At 37.4% G+C, this 25,994-nt stretch overlaps 1 protein-coding gene across 1 annotated transcript; it reads right to left on the reverse strand.

Annotated features, from left to right (window-relative positions):
• Positions 1–23,518: 23,518 nt before the first annotated feature.
• On the reverse strand, positions 23,519–24,589 carry LOC130941491 (organ-specific protein P4). The gene is made up of 2 exons (XM_057870020.1): positions 24,240–24,589; positions 23,519–24,127 (listed from the first exon to the last, which is right to left on the reverse strand). The coding sequence occupies exons 1-2, from the start codon at positions 24,291–24,293 to the stop codon at positions 23,837–23,839; spliced, it is 345 nt and encodes a 114-aa protein (XP_057726003.1). The 5' UTR covers positions 24,294–24,589; the 3' UTR covers positions 23,519–23,836.
• Between the last annotated feature and the right edge of the window lie 1,405 nt (positions 24,590–25,994).

A 25,994-nucleotide genomic window follows, 5' to 3' on the forward strand; every position in this document is an offset into this window, starting at 1 on the left:
AATTCAAGCACAACCAGATTCAATTATAGTAATTATAACAGATAACAGTTAAACAATAATATTCACATAGTCAAACCACATATACAATAAACACACCCAAACAATGTCATATAGATTCAAATGATGCATGTCTATCCTACTAACCATGAGCTCACACATCGATTATATTGTCAGACCCGACTCGGATAAGCAGGATTCAACCACCATCATTATCCGTAAGTTCCATAAACAAGCGGGATTAAACTACCATCCTTGTCCGGAACACGCAAGCGGGATTAAACCACCGTCTTTGCCTCCACAGTAAATGGGATTAAACTACCGTCCTTACTGGGCACATCGAGCAAGCAAAATTACACCACCATCCTTGCTCAGGTTACATACATAAATCAATCTGCAAGCGGGATTAAACCACCCTCCTTGCCCAACACAAAATAATATGCAAGCAGGATTAGACCACCGTCCTTGCTAAACAATTCATCAATACATGAGCGGGATAGAACCTACATCCTCACTGTAGGTGGGATAAAACCACCATTCCTGCACAACGGTTTACGCACTGAGCAAGCGAGATTATATCACCATCCTTGCCAGGCCAGATCCCTTAGCGTATTCTCAGTGATCATTGCCCATACAATCCATGTCCACTCATCTTCGAGTTCCAAACTCGTTACAACCATCCTCAGTTCTCAATTCCACAAGCTCATCATTAATCGAACTACATACCACGCCTAAGTCTCCATCTTCTAAACTTATACAAAAATTCACCAATTTAATTCACTAACATATCTCTATTAATCTTAGGACCTAATAACTAATTAGTAATCCTAAGCAGTAATTGGTGGACGAAATTGTGATCCATGTTCTAATTATTTTGAGATGAAGGCTTCTAAAGGGCACCAGCTGAATTCACAACTCCGTTCAACTAACCAGCAAGTGTACTGGGTCGTCCAAGTAATAAACCTTACGTGAGTAAGGGTCGATCCCACAGAGATTGTTGGTATGAAGCAAGCTATGGTCACCTTGTAAATCTCAGTTAGGCAGATTAAAAAGTTATGGGTTCGAAAATCAATAAGAAATAGAAAATAAAAGGGATAGGATACTTATGCAGATTCATTGGTGGGAATTTCAGATAAGCGGATGGAGATGCTGTAGAGCTCAAGGACGCCTGCTCTCCTATTGCTTCTACTCAATCCTTCTTACTCCTTTCCATGGCAAGCTGTGTATAGGGGTTCACCATCAGCGGTGGCTACTTTCAATCCTCTCGGGAAAATATCCTATGCGGCTGTCACTCGCACAGCTAATCATCTGGAGGCATCACCCATGGTTGATGGCTACATCCCATCCTCGCAGTGAAAACTAATGCTCACGCACTCTGTCACAGTACGGCTAATCACTGGTTGGTTCCCGCGCCTACTGGAATAGAATCCCTTGATTCTTTTGCGTCTGTCACTAACGCCCAGCACTTGCAAGTTTGAAGCACGTCACAGTCATTCATTACCGGAATCCTACTCGGAATACCACAGACAAGGTTAGACTTTCCGGATTCCCAGGATCCTACTCGGAATTAGGGGTGTACATGGGCCGGGCCACACCGGGTTTGGCTTGACCCAGACCCGGCCCGAAATATAGACCGGGCCTAATGTTTGGACCCTAACCCGATCCTAGACCCGATGAAACCTACGCACATTCGGGCCGGGTAAAAATCGGGTAAAAACCGGGTGAAAACCGGGTCTTTAGCATGTAAAAATAACCTAATCTCCAACCTTTATTTCACAATTCACATAATAAAATTCACTTAAAAAAATATAACAAGAACCAATACTTCTCTAAAATTAAAGCATAACCATAATCAATACTAATATTGTCTAACACTAAATATTTAAATCAATACAAATAACACGATATTATGCATTAATGTAAAGTCTTATGTATTTTAAACATAAAACATTAACTTATAATCTTATAAATGACTAATAACACAAAATATTAAGGTTTACAATATTTAAATTCCACATAAGAATAGCCATCATCCAACATAAAATATTAATTGTGTATGAAGACCGGGCTATCGGGCCGAGTTCGGGTGACCCGAGCTATGGCCCGGACCCGACCCGAAATAATGACCGGGTCTATCTTTGAGACCCTTACCCGACCCTAGACCCGATGAAATCACACTAAATTAGCCCCTAAAGTGTTCGGGGCCGGGCCGGGTCTTCGGGCCGGGCCGGGTCATGTACACCCCTACTCGGAATACCACAGACAAGGTGAGACTTTCCGGATCCTCATAAATGCCGCCATCTATCTAGCTTATGCCACGAAGATTCTGTTGGGAAATCTAAGAGATATACATTCAAGCTCGGTTGCATGTAGAACGGAAGTGGTTGTCAATCACGCGCGTTCATAAGTGAGAATGATAATGAGGGTTATCTGACTCATCACATTCATCATGTTCTTGGGTACGAATGAACATCTTGGAATAAGAATAAAAGAGGAATTGAATAAAAGAAGATAGAATTTCATTAATACTTGAGGTACAGCAGAGCTCCACACCCTTAATCTATGGTGTGCAGAAACTCCACCGTTGAAAATACATAAGCATAAGGTTCAGGCATGGCCGAATGGCCAGCCCTCTCCATAATCAAGTGACCGAATATTCAAAGAGATTAAACTGTCAAAAGATGTCTAATACAATAGATAAATGTCCTATATATACTAGACTAGCTACTAGGGTTTACATGAGTAAGTAATTGATGCATAAATCCACTTCCGGGGCCCACTTGGTGTGTGCTTGGGCTGAGCTTGATCTATCCACGAGCTGAGGCTTCTCTTGGAGTTGAACTTCGAGTTATGACGTGTTTTGGGCGTTCAACTCCGGATCATGACGTTTTTCTGGCGTTTAACTCTAGACAGCAGCATGTACTTGGCGTTCAACGCCAAGTTACGTCGTCATTCTTCGAATAAAGTATGGACTATTATATATTTCTGGAAAGCCCTGGATGTCTACTTTCCAACGCCGTTGAGAGCGCGCCAATTGGAGTTCTGTAGCTCCAGAAAATTCACTTCGAGTGCAGGGAGGTCAGAATCCAACAGCATCAGCAGTCCTTTTGTCAGCCTTTTTCAGAGTTTTGCTCAAATCCCTCAATTTCAGTCAGAATTTACCTGAAATCACAGAAAAACACACAAACTCATAGTAAAGTCCAGAAATGTGAATTTAACATAAAAACTAAGGAAAACATCCCTAAAAGTAGCTTGAACTTACTAAAAACTACCTAAAAACAATGCCAAAAAGCGTATAAATTATCCGCTCATCACAACACCAAACTTAAATTGTTGCTTGTCCCCAAGCAACTGAAAATAAAATAGGATAAAAAGAAGAGAATATACTATAAATTCCAGAATATCAATGAATATTAATTATAATTAAATGAGCGGGACTTGCAGCTTTTTGCTTCTGAACAGTTTTGGCATCTCACTTTTTCCTTTGTAGTTTAGAGGGATTGGCGTCTCTGGGGAACTTAGAATTTGGGATAGTGTTATTGACTTTCCTAGTTGAGCATGTTGATTCTTGAACACAGCTACTTATGAGTCTTGGCCGTGGCCCTAAGCACTTTGTTTTCCAGTATTACCACCGGATACATAAATGCCACAGACACATAACTGGGTGAACCTTTTCAGATTGTGACTCAGCTTTGCTAGAGTCCCCAGTTAGTGGTGTCCAGAGCTCTTAAGCACACTCTTTTGCTTTGGATCACGACTTTAACCACTCAGTCTCAAGCTTTTCACTTGGACCTTCATGACACAAGCACATGGTTAGGGACAGCTTGATTTAGCCGCTTAGGCCTGGATTTAATTTCCTTAGGCCCTCCTATCCATTGATGCTCAAAGCCTTGGATCCTTTTTACCCTTGCCTTTTGGTTTTAAGGGCTATTGGCTTTTTCTACTGCTCCTTCTTTTTTTTTTCTATATTTTTTTTTCGCCATTTTTTTTTCGCAAGCTTTCTTTTTCACTGCTTTTTCTTGCTTCAAGAATCAATTTCATGATTTTTCAGATCCTCAATAACATTTCTCTTTGTTCATCATTCTTTCAAGAGCCAACAATTTTAACACTCATAAACAACAATATCAAAAGACATATGCACTGTTCAATCATTCATTCAGAAAACAAAAAGTATTGTCACCACATCAATATAATCAAATTAAATTCAATAATAATTTCGAAATTCATGTACTTCTTGTTCTTTTGAATTAAAACATTTTTCATTTAAGAGAGGTGAAGGACTAATGGATTTTATTCATAGCTTTAAGGCATGGTTACACACTAATGATCATGAAGTAGAGACACAAAACATAGATAAACATCATACTAAAAACCGAAAACAGAAAGAAATAAAGAACAAGGAATGAATCCACCTTTAGTGGCGTCTTCTTCTTGAAGGTCCAACAATGTCCTTAAGCTCTTCTATGTCCCTTCCTTGCCTTTGTTGCTTGATTCCTAGTAATTTTGGTGTTCCTACCCTTAGTTGCTTCCAATATTTGTGTGGAGGACAACTTATCCCCTGAGGTATCTCAGGGATCTCTTGATTTGCAGCCACATGTTCTACCACTGAGCTATGACGGCTTATATTTAGTCTTTCCATCTCCCATGACTCAGAGGTGGAAGCTTTTTGTCTTCCCTTTTGAGGTTTCTCTGGCTTTAGGTGCCATTGGTAATGGAAAAACAGAAAAAAGCTTATGCTTTTACCACACCAAACTTAAAATTTGCTCGTCCTCGAGCAAGAAAGAAAAGAATAGTAGAAGAAGAAGAAGAGCAGATGGTAGAGAGGGAGAGAGTAGGTTCGGCTATATGGGAGAAGAAGGGGTTTGTGTTGTGTGAAAATGAAGAAGAATGGGAGGTTATTTATAGGGAGAGGGAGGGTGGGAGTTCGGCCATTTTGGTTGGGAATGGGTGGGAAATTGAATTTGAATTTTATGAGGGTAGGAAGGAGAAGTTGAATTGGAAAGGTAGGTGGGGTTTATGGGGAAGAGTGGGTAAATGTAGGTGGTGAAGAATGTTGGGAATTGTGACATGGGGAATAGTCATCACAAAAACTAGGATTAGGAGGTAAGGTGGGAATATGGTAGGTGGGAATCCTGTGGGGTCCACAGATCCTGAGGTGAGGATCCTGTAGGGGGGTCCACAGATCCTGAGGTGGGGATCCTGTGGGGTCCACAGATCCTGAGGTGAAAACAAATACCATTCCTTCACCATATAGGCATGTAAAATGCCTTGGCACACCATTTTGGCGTTTAAACGCCCATTGGTGCATGTTCTGGGCGTTCAACGCCCATGTAATGCATGTTTCTGGTGTTGAACGCCAGTTTCATGCTTGTTCCTGGCGTTCAGCGCCAGTTTGTCCTCTCTGTGCACCATCCTGGCGTTTAACGCCAGGTTGTTGCTTGTTTTGGGCGTTCAGCGCCAGAATGGTGCTCTGTTCTGGCGTTGAACGCCGGCCAGATGCACCTTACTGGCGTTGAACGCCAGTCTGCGCTGCCTCCAGGGTGAAAATTTTTTCTTCTGTTTTTGACTCTGTTTTTAATTTTTTTGATTTTTTCGTGACTCCTCATGATCATGTACCTAATAAAACACAAAAATAACAAAGAAACAAAATAAAATAAAATTAGATAAATAAAATTGGGTTGCCTCCCAACAAGCGCTTCTTTAATGTCAATAGCTTGACAGTGGCTCTCATGGAGCCACATGGTGATCAGGTCAATTTAGTGTGGTCCCAACACCAAACTTAGAGTTTGGATATGGGGTTTGAACACCAAACTTAGAGTTTGGTTGTGGCCTCACAACACCAAACTTAGAGTTTGACTGTGTGGGCTCTTCTTGACTCTGAACTGAGAGAGGCTCTTCATGCTTACTCTCTTTTGTCACAGAGGGATGGCCATGTGCCTGAAACACAAGGTAGTCCCCATTCAATTGAAGGACTAACTCACCTCTGTTGACATCTATCACAGCTCCTACTGTGGCTAGGAAAGGTCTTCCTAGGATGATGCATTCATCATCTTCCTTCCTAGTGTCTAGGATTATGAAATCAGTAGGGATGTAAAGGCCTTCAACCCTTACTAGCACGTCCTCCACTATTCCATAAGCTTGTCTTATGGACTTATCTGCCAATTGTAATGAGAACAAGGCAGGTTGTACCTCAATGATTCCCAGCTTCTCCATTACAGAGAGTGGCATAAGATTTATCCCTGACCCAAGATCACATAGAGCTTTTTCAAAGCTCATGGTGCCAATGGTGCAAGGTATTAAGAACTTGCCAGGATCTTGTTTCTTTTGAGGTAGAGTTCTCTGAATCCAAGTATCTAGTTCACTAATAAGCAAGGGAGGTTCACTTTCCCAAGTCTCATTACCAAACAGCTTGGCATTCAGCTTCATGATAGCTCCTAAGTATTGAGCAACTTGCTCTCAAGTCACATCTTCATTCTCTTCAGAGGATGAATATTCTTCAGAGCTCATGAATGGCAGAAGGAGATTTAAAGGAATCTCTATGGTCTCTAGATGAGCCTCAGATTCCTCAGGATCCTTAATAGGAAACTCCTTCTTGCTTGAGGAACGTCCCAGGAGGTCTTCCTTACTAGGATTTTCGTTCTCCTCCTCCTTTGTGCATTCGGCCTCTTTGATCACATCAATGGCCTTGCACTCTCCTTTTGGATTTTCTTCTGTATTGCTTGGGAGAATACTGGGAGGAGTTTCAATAACTTTCTTACTCAGCTGGCCCACTTGTGCCTCTAGATTTCTAATGGAGGATCTTGTTTCATTCATGAAACTGAAAGTGGCCTTTGACAGATCAGAGACTATATTGGCTAAATTAGAATTGTTTTGTTCAGAGCTCTCTGTCTGTTGCTGAGAAGATGATGGATATGGCTTACTATTGTTCAGCCTATTGCGTCCACCATTGTTAAAGCCTTGTTGAGGCTTTTGTTGATCCTTCCAGGAGAAATTTGGATGATTTCTCCATGATGAGTTATAGGTGTTTCCATAAGGTTCACCCATGTAATTAACCTCTGCCATGGCAGGGTTCTCAGGATCATAAGCTTCTTCAGAAGCTGCCTCTCTAGTACTGTTGGATGCATGTTGCAATCCATTCAGATTTTGAGAGATCATGTTGACCTGTTGAGTCAACACTTTGTTCTGAGCCAATATGGCATTCAGAGCATCAATTTCAAGAACTCCTTTCTTCTGAGGTACCCCATTATTCACAGAATTCCTCTCAGAAGTGTACATGAACTGGTTATTTGCAACCATGTCAATGAGTTCTTGAGCCTCTTCAGGCGTTTTCTTCAGGTGAATAGATCCACCTGCAGAATGATCCAATGACATTTTCGAAAATTCAGAGAGACCATAATAGAATATATCCAATATGGTCCATTCTGAAAACATGTCAGATGGACATCTTTTGGTCAGCTGCTTGTATCTTTCCCAAGCTTCATAGAGGGATTCACCATCTTTTTGTTTGAAGGTTTGAACATCCACTCTCAGCTTGCTCAGCTTTTGAGGAGGAAAGAATTTATCCAAGAAGGCAGTGACCAGCTTATCCCATGAGTCCAGGCTATCCTTGGGTTGTGAATCCAACCATATTCTAGCTCTGTCTCTTACAGCAAAAGGGAAAAGCATGAGTCTGTAGACTTCAGGATCAACTCCATTCGTCTTTACAGTCTCACAAATCTGCAAGAACTCAGTTAAAAACTGATAAGGATCTTCAGATGGAAGTCCATAAAACTTGCAGTTTTGTTGCATTAAAGCAACTAGCTGAGGCTTAAGCTCAAAGTTATTGGCTCCAATGGCAGGAATGGAGATGCTTCTTCCATCAAACTTGGACGTTGGCTTAGTGAAGTCACCAAGCATTCTCCTTGCATTATTATTATTGTTTTCAGCTGCCATCTCTTTCTCTTGTTCGAAAATTTCTAGAAGGTCTCTTCTGGATTGTTGTAATTTAGCTTCTCTTAATTTTCTCTTCAGAGTCCTTTCAGGTTCTGGATCTATTTCAACAAGAGTCCCTTTTTCCCTGTTCCTGCTCATATGAAGGAGAAGAAAACAAGAAAGAAAAGAGGAATCCTCTATGTCACAGTATAGAGATTCCTTTATGTTAGTAGAAAAAGAAAGGGGGTAGAAGAATGAAGAAGAGGGTTCGGATTTTTGGATGAAGAGAGGTGAAGAGAAGTGTTAGTAATTAAATAATTAAATAGAAGAAGAAAAGAGAAGGAAGATTTCGAAAATAATTTTTGAAAAAGAGGTTAGTAATTTTCGAAAATCAAAGATAAAATATAATTAAAATTAAAATTTAAAACAAAAAGAATTTTTGAAAAAGAGAGGGAGATTTTTCGAAAATTAGAGAGGGAAAAGTGGTTAGGTGGTTTTGAAAAAGAAAAGAAACAAACAAAAAGTTAGTTAGTTGATTGAAAAAGATTTGAAATCAAAATTTGAAAAAGATATGAAGATAAGAGGTTAGATAAGATATTTTGAAATCAAATTTTGAAAAAGATAAAATTTTTGAAAAAGATAAGATAAAGATAAAATAAAAGTTTTAAGAAAAAGATATTTTGAAAAAGATTTAATTTTTAAAATTACTTAGCTAACAAGAAACTACAAGATAAGATTCTAGAATTTAAAGATTGAACCTTTCTTAACAAGAAAGTAACAAACTTCAAATTTTTGAATCAATCACATTAATTGTTAGCATATTTTCGAAAATTTGATGTAAAGATAAGAAAAAGATTTTGAAAATATTTTGAAAAAGATTTTTGAAATTTTCGAAAAATATAAAGAAAATGAAAAAAAATATGATTTTTGAAAAAGATTTTACAAAGATAAGATTTTTAAAATTGAAATTTTGACTTGACTTGTAAGAAACAACTAATTTTAAAAATTTTTGACCAAGTCAATCCCAAAATTTCGAAATTTGGAGAGAAATAAGGAAAAGATATTTTTTTGATTTTTGAATTTTTAATGAAAAACACAAAAATGACCCAAAACATGAAAATTTTGGATCAAGACACAAGATGCATGCAAGAGTGCTATGAATGTCAAGATGAACACCAAGAACACTTTGAAGATCATGATGAACATCAAGAACATAATTTTGAAAATTTTTTTTTTTGATGCAAAGAAAACATGTAAGACACCAAACTTAGAAATCTTTAATGCATGGAAAATATGAATGCAAAAGTGCACAAGAAAAACAACAAAAGACACAAAACAAGAAATCATCAAGATCAAACAAGGAGACTTGTCAAGAACAACTTGAAGATCATGAAGAACACTATGAATGCATGAATTTTTGAAAAAATGCAAGAAAAAATTTTTAAAGCATGCAATTGACACCAAACTTAAAAATTAACACAAGACTCAAACAAGAAACACAAAATATTTTTTATTTTTATGATTTTCTAATTTTTTTGGATTTTTATAAATATTTTTTTTTCGAAAATAAAGTTTAGAAAAAAAAAACGAAAAATAAAAGAAAAATTTTGAAAAAAGATTTTTGAAAAGAAAATTACCTAATCTGAGCAACAAGATGAACCGTCAGTTGTCCATACTCGAACAATCCCCGGCAACGGCGCCAAAAACTTGGTGGACGAAATTGTGATCCATGTTCTAATTATTTTGAGATGAAGGCTTCTAAGGGGCACCAGCTGAATTCACAACTCTGTTCAACTAACCAGCAAGTGTACTGGGTCGTCCAAGTAATAAACCTTACGTGAGTAAGGGTCGATCCCACAGAGATTGTTGGTATGAAGCAAGCTATGGTCACCTTGTAAATCTCAGTTAGGCAGATTAAAAAGTTATGGGTTCGAAAATCAATAAGAAATAGAAAATAAAAGGGATAGAATACTTATGCAGATTCATTGGTGGGAATTTCAGATAAGCGGATGGAGATGCTGTAGAGCTCAAGGACGCCTGCTCTCCTACTGCTTCTACTCAATCCTTCTTACTCCTTTCCATGGCAAGCTGTGTATAGGGGTTCACCATCAGCGGTGGCTACTTTCAATCCTCTCGGGAAAATATCCTATGCGGCTGTCACTCGCACAGCTAATCATCTGGAGGCATCACCCATGGTTGATGGCTACATCCCATCCTCGCAGTGAAAACTAATGCTCACGCACTCTGTCACAGTACGGCTAATCACTGGTTGGTTTCCGCGCCTACTGGAATAGAATCCCTTGATTCTTTTGCGTCTGTCACTAACGCCCAGCACTTGCAAGTTTGAAGCACGTCACAGTCATTCATTACCGGAATCCTACTCGGAATACCACAGACAAGGTTAGACTTTCCGGATTCCCAGGATCCTACTCGGAATACCACAGACAAGGTGAGACTTTCCGGATCCTCATAAATGCCGCCATCTATCTAGCTTATGCCACGAAGATTCTGTTGGGGAATCTAAGAGATATACATTCAAGCTCGGTTGCATGTAGAACGGAAGTGGTTGTCAATCACGCGCGTTCATAAGTGAGAATGATAATGCGGGTTATCTGACTCATCACATTCATCATGTTCTTGGGTACGAATGAACATCTTGGAATAAGAATAAAAGAGGAATTGAATAAAAGAAGATAGAATTTCATTAATACTTGAGGTACAGCAGAGCTCCACACCCTTAATCTATGGTGTGCAGAAACTCCACCGTTGAAAATACATAAGCATAAGGTTCAGGCATGGCCGAATGACCAGCCCTCTCCATGATCAAGTGACCGAATATTCAAAGAGATTAAACTGTCAAAAGATGTCTAATACAATAGATAAATGTCCTATATATACTAGACTAGCTACTAGGGTTTACATGAGTAAGTAATTGATGCATAAATCCACTTCCGGGGCCCACTTGGTGTGTGCTTGGGCTGAGCTTGATCTATCCACGAGCTGAGGCTTCTCTTGGAGTTGAACTTCGAGTTATGACGTGTTTTGGGCGTTCAACTCCGGATCATGACGTTTTTCTGGCGTTTAACTCCAGACACCAGCATGTACTTGGCGTTCAACGCCAAGTTACGTCGTCATTCTTCGAATAAAGTATGGACTATTATATATTGCTGGAAATCCCTGGATGTCTACTTTCCAACGCCATTGAGAGCGCGCCAATTGGAGTTCTGTAGCTCCAGAAAATCCATTTCGAGTGCAGGGAGGTCAGAATCCAACAGCATCAGCAGTCCTTTTGTCAGCCTTTTTCAGAGTTTTGCTCAAATCCCTCAATTTCAGTCAGAATTTACCTGAAATCACAGAAAAACACACAAACTCATAGTAAAGTCCAGAAATGTGAATTTAACATAAAAACTAAGGAAAACATCCCTAAAAGTAGCTTGAACTTACTAAAAACTACCTAAAAACAATGCCAAAAAGCGTATAAATTATCCGCTCATCAGTAATTAAGGAAGTTTAGAAAGTTAGAAAACACTTAAAAAGTGAAGAAAACAATTTTTCAGCAAAACAGGGGTCTCAAGTATGCAAGCCCCCTGTTCGCGTACGCAAAGGTGTGAAAATGGGTGGTTGCGCACGCGACACCCTGCTCGTGTACTCGAGTATCCAAAACAGAATGGAATGCTCTTGTTGTGTGTGACAATTCGCGTACTTATGCCTTGAAAAGACATGCTCACGTACACAACATAATGCCAGTGTACGCGAGATTCCCAGGCAGTAAAGAATGCCCGCGTCGCGTGCACAGATTCACGTACGCAAACCTCACCAAACTTAGAAAAATTTCAAAGCTGCAGAATTAAGATTTTTGCACCGAACTTCAAACGTTTATAACTTCCTCTACAAAACTCTATTTTCCTTAAACTTTATACCATTTTGAAGCTCTTTAAACCATCTTCAATTTAAAGCAAAAATACAATCAATTTCGAAAACCGAGACTCAAGTTATGATCCGTCAAAGTCCATTAAAAAACAAATTTTACAAAAGTCAGCAAGGTTCTCCATATTTCAAAACTTTGAACCAAACCAACTCAAAACCACAACGCACATAAATTCACATCTGAACTTACCCTTTTGTCTCAAACCACCACTCTTACCAAATTTTCACTTATAGTACATTATCCTCATAATCCTCAACCCCAATTATCAAATTCATCATACATAAACATTTCTTAACCAACACACTCATCAATCATCATTCAAACTCAATCTCAATATTCAACACCATTTATCAAAAACAACACCATAAATCATCAAAATTACCACAATTATCAACATTTATCATCAAATTAATAATAATTATCAACAACCATCATCAATCAACATACCACATTCTCTTCCTAATTCATACCCAAACTCAACCATAGTCAAATCTTCAATTTTTCAACCACAAACAACTAATCATAAATATAATCAATATCATTCAATCATATCCTAGGGACAACTAACCTAGGTATTCACATAACTTTACATAATGCCTACTTGAAACTCAAACCCGTACCTTGAATGTCGGCGGTTCCAACCCCTGAAGCCTTTTCTTGCTCAATCTCCAAGGTCCACCACCCAAATTTGTCAATCAAATTCCACTTCACACCAAATTCAGCCCCAACAATTCTCTATTACATATAATCTAGTCACAACAATATATCTCAATATTTATTCTAGGGTTCATACATAAAATTGGGGATAATGAAGGGAGTTAAGCTCCATCACCTTAACCCACACAAAATGTGGATAGAATCTACTAGGAATCCATGCTAGAGCATCCCTAAACAACCAAAATCACAATAATTCAACAACCACAAAAACCAAAACCACAAATTTGTAAGGAACAAAAAATTGGGCAAAAAACTGGGAATTTCTTACCACAAGACTTAGATAGAATTGAAGAGGATGAGGAGAACTACGCGTGACTGCAAACGGCTTGTCAATCGGAGCTCCGAATCAAAAGTTATGGACGAAAAAAGATCAAAGTGAATAATGACAAGGGTTTTCTTACTTCTCTTCTCTCTTCTTCATGGTACTCAAGGGAAATGGGGGAAGAACAATGAGTTTGGTGCTAAAGTGAGGTATTTATACTATGGACTTGGGCCCACTCGAGCCCAGTTCATTCGGTTTAGTTCGTTGGCTCAATTTTTGGCCAAAACCTTTAATATTAGAGTTTTAAATCATATTTTAAATATTTCTATCTTTTTAAATTATAAATTCTAATTTCTTAACCTTATTCACTTATAATTAATTTTCTCAACTGCAGTACCGGACAGATCTCATCTTATACTACCGGTTAAATTTCCAGTGCACGTTTGTACGCAGAAAATTATGTTTTCAGACTCAGAAAAATCCACTGAGTCTAAATATCATATTCAAATTATCAAATTATGATGCTAAAATTTTCACTCATTACCACCCATATTTAATTAATTATTTATTTAATTTTTGTTAAATCAGGATTTTACATCGCAGCTCCCGTTCTGCTTCACATTGACGCTTGGCTTCAAGTTCAAGTTGTTCTAGTCGTTCTCATTGACCGTGAACCAAACCCAGCAGCTCCGTTGTTTGCGGGGGAGTCTTGATGATTGGATTTTTGACGGTTTAGAATTTCACAAATGAAATCTCGTTGTAAAGTATAGTTTCTAAACCAAACAATAATCCTTTCATACAAAAAGTTGTTTGTCACTAGTACAAACCCCTAAAATTTATAAACCGAAGTATTGAACCTCGGGTCATTCTCCCTAGGAATTACAATAAAGTGTCTTGTTATTGGTTGTGAGTTATTTTGGGGTTTTTGAGATTCTATACAAGAAATATAAATGGCAAAGGAAATATACTAACAAATAATAAAGCTCTTGGCAAGATATGAGAACTAGAAGTCCTATCCTAGTTATCCTCCTCAATTGTGATGAGAATTGTTCATTACTCCCACTTGGTTAACCTCTAACCATGGAGGAAAGTCAAGTGGATGAATCAATTTGATTCCTCAAGTCCTAATCAACTCCTAGAGGAATGACTAGCTTTAGTGGCATTCAAATCAATTAGCAATCTCTAATTATCAATCAACAAAGGAATTAGATAACTCAAGAGTCACTAATCACTCTACCTAGGCCAAGAGGAACAAAAATCTACACTAGAACTCAACCAAGCATTTCATCAAACACTTGGAAGGCACAAAAGAAAAGCAAAGCAAATTGACAACAAGAAGAGAATCTAACAACAATTATTGAAAGAAATTAACAACAACAATCAAAAGAAACACATTTATTATGAATTACCTTGAATTGAATTGAAAGAAAGTAGAAGGAACAATAATAGATCTACAACAAGATATAAGAACAACATAAAAGAGATTACACCAAAAGAATAGGAGAAGAATGAATGTAACTACAAGGAAGTGAGAAATAAAAGTAGAAGAAAGCAAAGATTAAAACCTAGATCTAAGAACTAAACCTAATCCTAATCCTAATTCTAGAGAGAAGTGAGAGCTTCTCTCTCTAGAAACTACTTCTAGCTACTAAACTAAGCTAATGATTAAAAGTATGTTGATTCCTCTTCAATCCTTGGCTTAAATAGCATCAGAAATGAGTTGGATTGGGCCCACAAGGCTTCTAAAATCACTGGCCACGTGTTGCATTAAGTGGGTCATGTGCCACCATCGGCGCGTCCGCGTACCGTGCGCGTGCGCGCCACTATGCGCGATGAAACTATTGCAAATCTTATATCGTTTCAAAGCCCCGGATGTTAGCTTTCCAACCCAACTAGAACTGCATCATTTGGACCTCTGTAGCTCAAGTTATGGTCGTTTAAGTGCGAAGAGGTCGGCTTGACAGCTTTCCGGTTCTTTCATTTCTTCATAAGTTCTCCAACTTTTCATGCTTTCTTTCTTCATTCCCTTGATCCAATCTTTGCCTTCTAACTCTGAAATCACTTAGCAAACATATCAAGGCATCTACTAGAATCAAGGTGAATTAAATTTAGCTATTTTGAGTCCTAAAAAGCATGTTTTCACTCTTAAGCACAATTAAAGGAGAATATACAAAACCATGCTATTTCATTGCATAAATGTGGGTAAAAGGTTATAAAATCTCCTAAATCAAGCATAAGATAAGCCCTACAAATAGGATTTATCAACCTCCCTACACTTAAACCAAGCATGTCCTCATGCTTAAGCCAAGAGAGAAACAAAGGGTATCAACATTTATTCAATGTAAATAAACTATATGCAACCTAAACTATATGTAACTATCTAAATGGATGCAACTAAATGCAAAATGGTTTTACTTACTTGGTTAAAAATAAATCAATCCTCCAAGTCATACATGCACAAGTAGGGCCAAGATCATATAACGATTCATGAATCCTACCAATTCGAATATCAAAATAAAGTTCAAGTAGACTTGCGAGAAGAATGCTCATGAAAGCCGGGAATCAAGGAATTGAGCATCGAAGCCTCACCGGAAGTGTTTGCACTCTAGTCGCTCGGTGTTTGGGGTTGATTCTCTCAATTCTCCCCTAATCATGCTTCTCAAGATTTGTTTTTCATCTAACAATCAACAATTATTCAATGCACGCATACAATTATCATGAGGTCTTTTCTTTAGGTTGTAATGGGGCTAGGGTTAAGGTAGGATGCATATTTAGTCAAGTGAGCTTGAAGTTTGAATCTTTGATAAGCTTAGACTTCCCACCTAACCTATGACATCCTATACAATTAAGTTCTAACCTAACTACCCATTCTTCACCTTTCCACATACTCATGCATTCCCTTTTCATTTCACAACACATATGCATTGACTTTTATTTGAGCATTACTTTGGGGCATTTTGTCCCCTTTTTTATTTCTTTCTTTTTCTTCGTTTTTTTTCTTTCTTTTTCTATTGCTTTTTTTTCTTTCTTCCTATATACAAGAGCATCAATGCATAAGGTTTTACAATTGATCAATACATGAGCATGTACCCAATTTCCAATAATTTCAATAAAAATACAAAACTACCCTTTTATTCACACAATGTCCCAAGGTTCCCACACTTGAATGATACTCACACACACTAGCCTAAGCTAATCAAAGATCCAAATTAAGGACATTTATTGTTTTTCACTTTAAGGCTTGTAATGTGCTAAATTAAGAACAAAGTGGGTTAATCGTTGGCTCAAATTTGGCTAACAAAGGAAGATAAAAGGTAAGGCCATTTGGGTAAGTGAGCTAATGAAATGATGGCCTCAATCATATAAATGCATGAATACACAAAATAATGGACATAAAGAATCAAACAAATCAAAGATTACAATCATAGGAAGAGAATAATGCACACAAGAAGGAAAATAAGTGGTTATAAGATGTAACCACACCATTAGGCTCAAATCTCACAAGCTTGTGTTCTTAGCTCAAAAACCATGTTCCAAAATAAATTCATTCAAGCAAGTTCCACAAAGTATATTTTTTCAAATTGGTAGGGTGCCCTAAAACGGTTTCTTGGGAAAGAAATCATCACCCTAACCAAGTAGTCCTAACAAAAAAAGAAGTGGTAAAAATATGTACAAATTCTAACTAACATGCAACCTATCATGCAATGCAATAGCTAATCTAACAAAGAAAATAAAAATTTGGTGTTGAAAAGGAAATTGTTACCCATGGAGATCGGTCGGACAACCTCCCCACACTTGAAGATTGCACCGTCCTCGGTGCATGCAAAGAAGAGCAAGGTGGACGGGTTGCTACAATTGATGAGCTTCTTCACAAGGTTGCGCGGAGGACTTGTTTGTTGCCCCATTTAGAAACTTTTCCTTTTTCCCTCCTTGGTGGCCAACCTAAAAGGATAGAAAAGGAAAGGAATATTAAGCCTATGACAAAGATATCAAAGCAAATAGGACATAGGCGGGGGTTAATGCCAAGTAGGAGTATGGTTCTCTACTACATGGTAGCTACAACATGTAGAGGAGGAAACAATAAGAGAAAATGGCATATCAATGATACTTGATGCAAGAGTAAAGTTAAAGTATGAAAAACATATTGAGCATCAAGTTTGAACAAGAGAGAGTGGGCAATGAAAGACAATATAAGGTCATATCAATGCACAAAGAACACAAGTGCATAAAAGATTAAGCATTGATTTGAAGAGAAACATCACCCAACAATATGAAACAAGTCAAGAGGTACCAAAGTAATGCAAGGAAACCTCAACAATTGAGTAGGAAGATGCAACACCATTATTAAAATGACTTTAAAAAAACGAAAACATGCTACAGAAACTAAATGAAAATGGAAGAGTAGAAGTATGCAAATGTGATAAGCAAAAGAAAATGGAAGGGGAGAAAAAAAAATCTTTTTTTTTTACCGACGCGTACGCGTCATGCACGTTTACGCGTCAATGGGCATATTGGTTGAAGGACGCGTACGCGCCAGATGCGCGCACGCGTGCGTCGAGTTAGGCGAGAGGCATAAAGTTGGCCCAAAAGTGGCACAACTCTCGGGTAGAAGTACCGGGGATGCAGATTGTGCAATCGACGCGCGCGCGCACAATGTGCGTGCGCGTGCATTGCGAATTTAAGATCATGTGCGCGTACGCGCCAGGTGCGCGCACGCGTGCACAGACTTGTGCCTTAGGCCCAATGTTCGCACAGTGTAGGCCTGACTCTCAGGTTTTTGGCTGGGGTCGAATTTTTTTGCATCCACGCGTACGCGTACAGTGCGCGTCCGCGTGGATGGTCAAAAAATGCTCAGGTGCGCGTACGCGTTAGGTGCGCACACGCGTGGATGGTGTTCTGTTTTTCAAAAAATATTTTTCTAAGTTCTTACACCAATCCAAGCCTTTCAATCCTCCAAACAGCTACCAAAACGCCCCAAAACCTTATTTATCATATTATACTACCAATCAAACTCAACTATCTAAACAAAACATGAAATTAAACTAATTCTATCAATATGTACAAAAAGGGAAAATGAAAAGAATTTACCATGGTGGGTTGTCTCCCACCTAACACTTTTGTTTATTGTCCTTAAGTTGGACTTATGGGGAGCTCCTCATCAAGGTGGCTTGTGCTTGTATTCATCTTGGAACTCCCACCAATGCTTGGTTCTCCATTGTGCCCCAAGATTTCCTATGGGTTGAGCCAAGTGTTGATGGAGTTCTTCACAAGCTTGGGGCTCCCAATGTTGATCCTCTTTTTCTAATCCGGGATCCCACACTTTATTTTCACACCCGTCTTGAAGTTGATCATAATTATTAGTCCATCCGGGTAGTAAGTAAGGTGAATTCTCTATATAGTGGCCAACAATCCTCTTAGACCCATCTATTTGAGCACTACTCCAACCTTTATATCTCATGTTTGATGCATCAACCATAATGAGCCTTGATTTGCAGCGCCCACCACAAAACCTTTTCCGCTTACGCTTCATCCCACAAACTTCCCTAAGTTGGCCATCCATTTCAAGCAAACCATATTCAAGTGGGATAATAAAACTAATAGAAATGAATTTCACCCACTCAAATGAAGGTGTAGATGGCAACCTAGGCAAAGATACTTCCAAAGATCTTGACAAAGCATAACCAACCCTCGTTCTTCCATTTCTAGGGACTTCCACCTCTTCACAAGATCTCTTAATCTCAATCCTTTGTTTAACAATTTTATCTAAACCTTTTCCTTTACTCAAATCATAATAGGGAGGATGAGAAAAATTTACCTCCTCAACGCTTTCAAATCCAACCGGAGAAGGTTCTTCATGCTCAAAGGATTCTTTACCACTAAGACTTGATGCTTGATCTTCATCTCCAAGGGAACTCAATTCTTTCTCTATCCCATCCAAGTCTTCATATGGAATATGCCTTGGAAGGTGTGCACTTTCCTCCCTAGCATCAATTTCAATCATCTTGGAGGGGTTTTCTTCAACTCTATGTTCCCATGGAGGCTCCGCATCTCCTAAGTCTTCTACCACTTCTTCCTTGTCTTCAACAATTAAAGCTTCCTCCAATTGTTCCAATACGAAGCAACTTCCCTCATTTCCCACCGGAGTTTCCAATCTCTCTTTCATGCTATATTCTTCATTTGATTCTCCACATGTAACCATGGGAGTTCCTTGAGTGTTCAAGCATTGGGAAGCTAATTGATTTGTTACCGCATCCAAGGCGGCCATGAAATTTTGCACGTCCCTTTTCATCTCTTCTTGCCCTTGAACAAGAACACCAAGGGTTTCATCCATTAGAGATTAGGGTGGGTGGAAGGATTCATCATTTTGGGGAAAGGGTTCATAATGGGAAGGTGATTCTTCTTGGTAGAATTGTGGTGGTTTAATATTTTCCATTCTTTCCACTTGTTGCACAACATACTCCATGGTTGCTTGAAATTGATCCAATGCTTCCTTGAGATGATCCCTTGACTCTTGTTCCTCTTGGATAATATGATTAGGATCATGTGGCTCTTGGATCAATGGATATGAGCATTCTTCCATGGGAGGTTGTGGTGGAAAGTAGTATTCATCTTGTGGTTGAAAATTTTCGTATATTGGAGGTGGTTCATCTTGGTAATAATATGGAGAGGGTGGCTCTTGAAAATGTTGATGTTGGGGTGGTGGTAGCTCTATGTGTGGTTCATATGGCTCATATAGTTGTTGGTAGGATGGATATGGATTAGGGTCATATGAAGGTGGTTGGTGAAAAGAGGCTTGTGAGTATGGTTAAAAGTTATGTTGAGGATATGGTTCATAGGCATATGGTGGTGGTTCTTGAAAGTCACAAGGTGATTCACCATAGCCCTTGGATTGATATGCATCATAGAATGACTCTTCTTCATAGTGCATTGGTGGAGGTTGTTGCCATGAAGATTGATCATATGCATATGGTTCCTCCCACCTTTGATTGTCCCATTCTTGATGCACATCTTCATTATAGTCCTCATTTCCTACAACATGTTGATAACCAAACTCATAGCCAAAGTGAGAATTCATGGGAGCAAGATAAAGCAAAAACAAAAACTAGTAACAAATAAAAAGAACAAATTCCTACAACTACCAAAAGCTAACAAAGAGGCAAAAGACAAACATATTCACAATATTCACAAATATACAATAACCAATAACATAACACCATTGCAATTCCCCGGCAACGGCGCCATTTTTGATGATTGGATTTTTGACGGTTTAGAATTTCACAAATGAAATCTCGTTGTAAAGTATAGTTTCTAAACCAAACAATAATCCTTTCATACAAAAAGTTATTTGTCACTAGTACAAACCCCTAAAATTTATAAACCGAAGTATTGAACCTCGGGTCGTTCTCCCTAGGAATTACAATAAAGTGTCTTGTTATTGGTTGTGAGTTATTTTGGGGTTTTTGAGATTCTATACAAGAAATATAAATGGCAAAGGAAATATACTAACAACTAATAAAGCTCTTGGTAAGATATGAGAACTAGAAGTCCTATCCTAGTTATCCTCCTCAATTGTGATGAGAATTGTTCATTGCTCCCACTTGGTTAACCTCTAACCATGGAGGAAAGTTAAGTGGATGAATCAATTTGATTCCTCAAGTCCTAATCAACTCCTAGAGGAATGACTAGTTTAGAGGCATTCAAATCAATTAGCAATCTCTAATTATCAATCAACAAATGAATTAGATAACTCAAGAGTCACTAATCACTCTACCTAGGCCAAGAGGAACAAAAATCTACACTAGAACTCAACCAAGCATTTCATCAAACACTTGGAAGGCACAAAAGAAAAACAAAGCAAATTGACAACAAGAAGAGAATCTAACAACAATTATTGAAAGAAATTAACAACAACAATCAAAAGAAACACATTTATTATGAATTACCTTGAATTGAATTGAAAGAAAGTAGAAGGAACAATAATAGATCTACAACAAGATATAAGAACAACATAAAAGAGATTACACCAAAAGAATAGGAGAAGAATGAATGTAACTACAAGGAAGTGAGAAATAAAAGTAGAAGAAAGCAAAGATTAAAACCTAGATCTAAGAACTAAACCTAATCCTAATCCTAATCCTAGAGAGAAGTGAGATCTTCTCTCTCTAGAAACTACTTCTAGCTACTAAACTAAGCTAATGATTAAAAGTATGTTGATTCCTCTTCAATCATTGGCTTAAATAGCATCAGAAATGAGTTGGATTGGGCCCACAAGGCTTCTAAAATCACTGGCCACGTGTTGCATTAAGTGGGTCATGTGCCACCATCGGCGTGTCCGCATACCGTGCGCGTGCGCGCCACTATGCGCGATGCAACTATTGCAAATCTTATATCGTTTCCCCGGATGTTAGCTTTCCAACCCAACTGGAACTGCATCATTTGGACCTCTGTAGCTCAAGTTATGGTCGTTTAAGTGCGAAGAGGTCGGCTTGACAGCTTTCCGGTTCTTTCATTTCTTCATAAGTTCTCCAACTTTTCATGCTTTCTTTCTTCATTCCCTTGATCCAATCTTTGCCTTCTAACTCTGAAATCACTTAGCAAACATATCAAGGCATCTACTAGAATCAAGGTGAATTAAATTTAGCTATTTTGAGTCCTAAAAAGCATGTTTTCACTCTTAAGCACAATTAAAGGAGAATATACAAAACCATGCTATTTCATTGCATAAATGTGGGTAAAAGGTTATAAAATCTCCTAAATCAAGCATAAGATAAGCCCTACAAATGGGGTTTATCAAGTCTTCTTCTGCAGGTGGATGGACCTATGATTGGATCTTCCTGAGTTGGGGATTTCTTGCTGTCCCTTCTCCGCGAGGAACATGTGTTTATGGTGGTGGAGGAAATATAATGGCATGGCCCTCTGGTTGGGGCTCAGGTTCAGATCGTATGCTGTATGCCCTTCTTCATATGGGTGGTCCGCAATTATTAGGGGTTGAATCTCAAGTCCCCAACAACGGCGCCAATGTTCCGAGGGTTACCTAAAACATTGATTTGGACCTGAACGTGAGGTCCAAATCCCTTTGTATGGCCGCATCCAACTTGTTGACGCGGAGGTGCCGTCTGTCCGAGTTTCTCGTGAGGAGGTGGGGGGTGGTACCTGTAATAGACTTCAATACTTAAGTTAGTAAGAGCTTTAGGCAGGCTTTTAATAGATCAGAACATGTGTATATCTGAGGAGTGTCGGTGTATTTTTAGTAGAATCAATAACTATCTTTGTTGGAGTAGTTCAATCTTTATTTATGGATAATTGTTCCCTTTATCTTGGGAGTTCGTTATCATCTATCTTTTAATGGAGATAGAGATAGTAGGAGAGATTTTCGGAGGTAGTTTACTTGCTTGAGCAAGTAGAGCTTGAACTCTTTTGCAGTGTCCAACCTCTTTCAAGAGGTTGGGTACGGGGTTGAAGACCTCCTTTATAGATTGGGTATTTTAATTTTATTGGGTCTTATTTTAATTATTGGGTTAGAATATGAACAAAAAATATATTAAAAATTGAATTTTAATATTTTTTAACATAATTAAAAAAAGACATTTTATTATTAGAATTTAGTGATTTTAAGCCGAGTAAATTTTTATGCTATTTATTTTTGTTAATAGCCCAAAAGTAAAAAATAATAGTGATCAAATTTTTATTTATTTTTTGTGTACCTCAAATAATTATCCAAATATTTCTAAAAAAATTTCAATCAAACGTATCAGCGATTTGACAAATACAAAAATTATTTATTATTTATTAAAAAATTTTAATTATTTTTGTCGTACTTTCTTTAAGCAAAAGAGAAGTAATTATTTGGCCAGTTTGTTAGTTTTCTTTAACAATTTTTTATGGGCATAGTCTTTTAACAAATATTTAATCAAGCACGAGACGCACGACCAAAGGCTCCGCCTAGTTAAGACTTTATGTGTTGACCAAAGATCGTTAAAAAAAAAAAAAACTTCACTCTCATTTTAGGAGCAGAAAAAAAACACTCTTGGACTGTCTCAAGTGCCTTCGTAATTTGTTTTCCGTGTTTTTTCAGCACCTCCGAGCCCCAAAAAGAAAAGAAAGAGGAAAAAGAATGCTACCAAAGACAAAAAAAGCATGACCAAAAATGAAAAATAAAAAAAGACCATTTTGATTTGGGTCATTTATTATGAAGCAATTCTTATTAGAAAAAATTGATACTAGAAAAAAACAGTTGGTCTCCGTCTCAGGGCGAAAGCTGTACTCCTGTAACTATGAAAAACATTTCTCTGACAAAAAAAAAAACATGCATCCAAAATATTATGACAAAGTTTAAAGATGAATATTTTTATTAAAATTTAGCCAGCATTTAACCATAAAAAAAATAAGTAATTTCATAAGATATAATTTTATATTATTAAAAATATTAATAATAACTAATTGATAACTACAAATTACAAAACCTATTGTTCCTAACACTCCTCGAATACTATATATAAGAACTAAACACGTTTAACTACATATAATATATGCACGGAGGAAGTAATAAGAACTAATAACCAAAGAGCAATATAGTGATTAACATGTCCCTCATTTTCACCCTCACTAAATACATATTTATACTGAATATGGCTTTTGGATTTTGGTCTAATGTCACCTTCCACAATTCTTCAAACTTTTGAATCTAAAAGAAGCTAAGCCAATTAAACAAAGAGCATATGTCTTTCAATTTCCGGAGATTCTGAGAAATAAAAGCTAAAATGTTAATATATCACGATTAACAACTAACTTATTGAAGTGATCAACATACATGTATGTTTCTCTGTTCAAAATCCTACAGAAACCAAAAATGAATGCAGCAAAGAAAATTAGAGATAACCAAAGAAATATAAAAACATATAGGTATAATAACTACTAAACTAACTAATAAATGTCTGATGAATCAAACATATTGTACATCTAGATGTATGTGTGTGTGTATGTGTGCTCTGTCTCTATGATTAGCATATAAGGCAGGATCTTCAATTCAACCCTTTTTCATCGTTTGTTGACTTTATTTGTTCAACCATTTGATCCTCTATCATCGTAAACTGAGGTTCATGGTTATGGTGAGTAGTAGTGTGATATAATATGACATTAGGCTTTATATCAAAGTCTCTAGTAAAACGGTTCTTCCCACCATCTGATTCTGATGAGACTAGTCCTCCTCTATCCTCAATAAGCTCTTTAATTGATTCTGGCATAGGTTGCTCCATCATCATGTTTTTCCAATATTCACCTAACTCCTTTCTTGCACATATCATGTTAGCATCCTATCCCAACACAAAACACAAAACCTTCTAAGAATTTAAGAAAAAAAAAACCATAGAAGATTGAAATTAAAGCAAAAGGATATTAACCAAATAATCAAGAAGCTTAGCTTACCTGGAGAAGATAAATGACTAGGAACAAAGCAAATACTACGGACTTCATGTCCATGTTAATGAATAATCTTGTAAGCTTCCTTCAATTATGGCTATATATATATTACTTAGGCCAGAAGTGAACCACCCGTATTTATGTTTATAATATCATGTAAGTTGTAAAAAGAAAATTACAGAATTAATTAAAAATTATTTTTCCAAAGTTGAAAGTTTAAGTCGGCAACCATAAAGTGCCAACTGCCAAGGCGGTAACCACCCAAATGAGACACACTAATTTCTCTGTTCACATCATATACAAGGTGGAAACTAAATAGTTTAGCCGCAAACAAGGGTGTGGACTTTTTTTTTGGCTGACTTAGTTTATAGGCGAAGTGATATATATAGGGGTACCCAGGCCAGTTATATTAATTTAATTATCAATTAAGTTATATATCACTATAATTTTATTGAAATATAAATATCTAACATATCTAACATATAGATAGAATATGTGATTATTAACGTCAAAATCAAAATCAGATTACTAGAAGAACCCATACCATGGGTTTTGTGGCTTTTCTAAACCTGTTGCACGTGTCTGCAAAAAAGTCATAGCACTTGATCACTATCGTTTATCGCTTATTATATTCCATGCAATAATCATAATAACCCTGGTCCCTTTCAACATTTTAAATTCGTAAGTCTTTTAAAGTGTATAGTTCAAAATTCAAATGGATGCTTCTAAAACGACTTTAAAATAGAGTGAAGGACTCGGTTTGGTCTCTATCTATTTTTATAAAATATAAGATGATTTTTGTCTAAAAAAATCATTTTTATTTAAAATAAAAAATATTTTGACTCTCAATTTTTTTTATTTTAAAATATTTTATTTTAGAATAATATAAATTTTTAGTATGAAGCAAGTTATGGTCATTTTGTAAATCTCAGTTAGGCGGATTCAAATGGTTATAATGGTTTTCGAAAATAATAATAAATAAAACATAAAATAAAGATAGAGATACTTATGTAAATTATTGGTGAGAATTTCAGATAAGTGTATGGAGATGTTTTGTCCCTGTTGGATCTCTGCTTTCCTACTACCTTCCTTCAATCCTTCATACTCCATTCCATGGCAAGCTGTATGTAGGGCATCATCGTTGTCAATGGCTACATCACATCCTCTCAGTGAAAATGGTCCAAATGCTCTGTCACAGCACGGCTAATTATCTGTCGATTCTCGATCATGTCGAAATAAAATCCATTGATTCTTTTGCGTCTGTCACCACACCTAGCAATCGCGAGTTTGAAGCTCGTCACAGTCATTCAATCCCTGAATCCTACTCGAAATACCACAGACAAGGTTTAGACTTTTCGGATTCTCAAGAATGGCCGCCAATAATTCTAGCTTATACCACGAAGATTCTGATTAAGGAATCCAAGAGATATTTGTTCGTTCTGAGGTAGAACGGAAGTGGTTGTCAATCACGTGTTCATAGGTGAGAATGATGATGAGTGTCACTAATCATCACATTTGTCATGTTGAAGTGCAACGAATATTTTAGAATAAGAACAAGCTGAATTGAATAAAAGATAGTAGTACTTTGCATTAAAACTCGAGGTACAGCAGAGCTCCACACCTTAATCTATGGTGTGTAGAAACTCCACCATTGAAAATACATAAGTGATGGTCCAGGCATGGCCGAATGGCCAGCCCCTAAAATGTGATCAACAGTCTCCTAAGATGAATAATATATTAAAACTGAGACCAAAGATGTGG

This window comes from Arachis stenosperma, chromosome 7, assembly GCF_014773155.1.
Source record: "Arachis stenosperma cultivar V10309 chromosome 7, arast.V10309.gnm1.PFL2, whole genome shotgun sequence".
In the NCBI taxonomy this organism is placed as follows: Eukaryota; Viridiplantae; Streptophyta; class Magnoliopsida; order Fabales; family Fabaceae; genus Arachis; species Arachis stenosperma.

Excerpts from the sequence above, each read along its gene's own strand:
- LOC130941491 (XM_057870020.1), bottom strand. The coding sequence starts at position 24,293 with ATGGACATGAAGTCCGTAGTATTTGCTTTGTTCCTAGTCATTTATCTT. Across the intron at positions 24,128-24,239 it reads TAGTCATTTATCTTCTCCAG|GATGCTAACATGATATGTGC; the intron begins GTAAGCTAAGCT and ends GTGTTGGGATAG.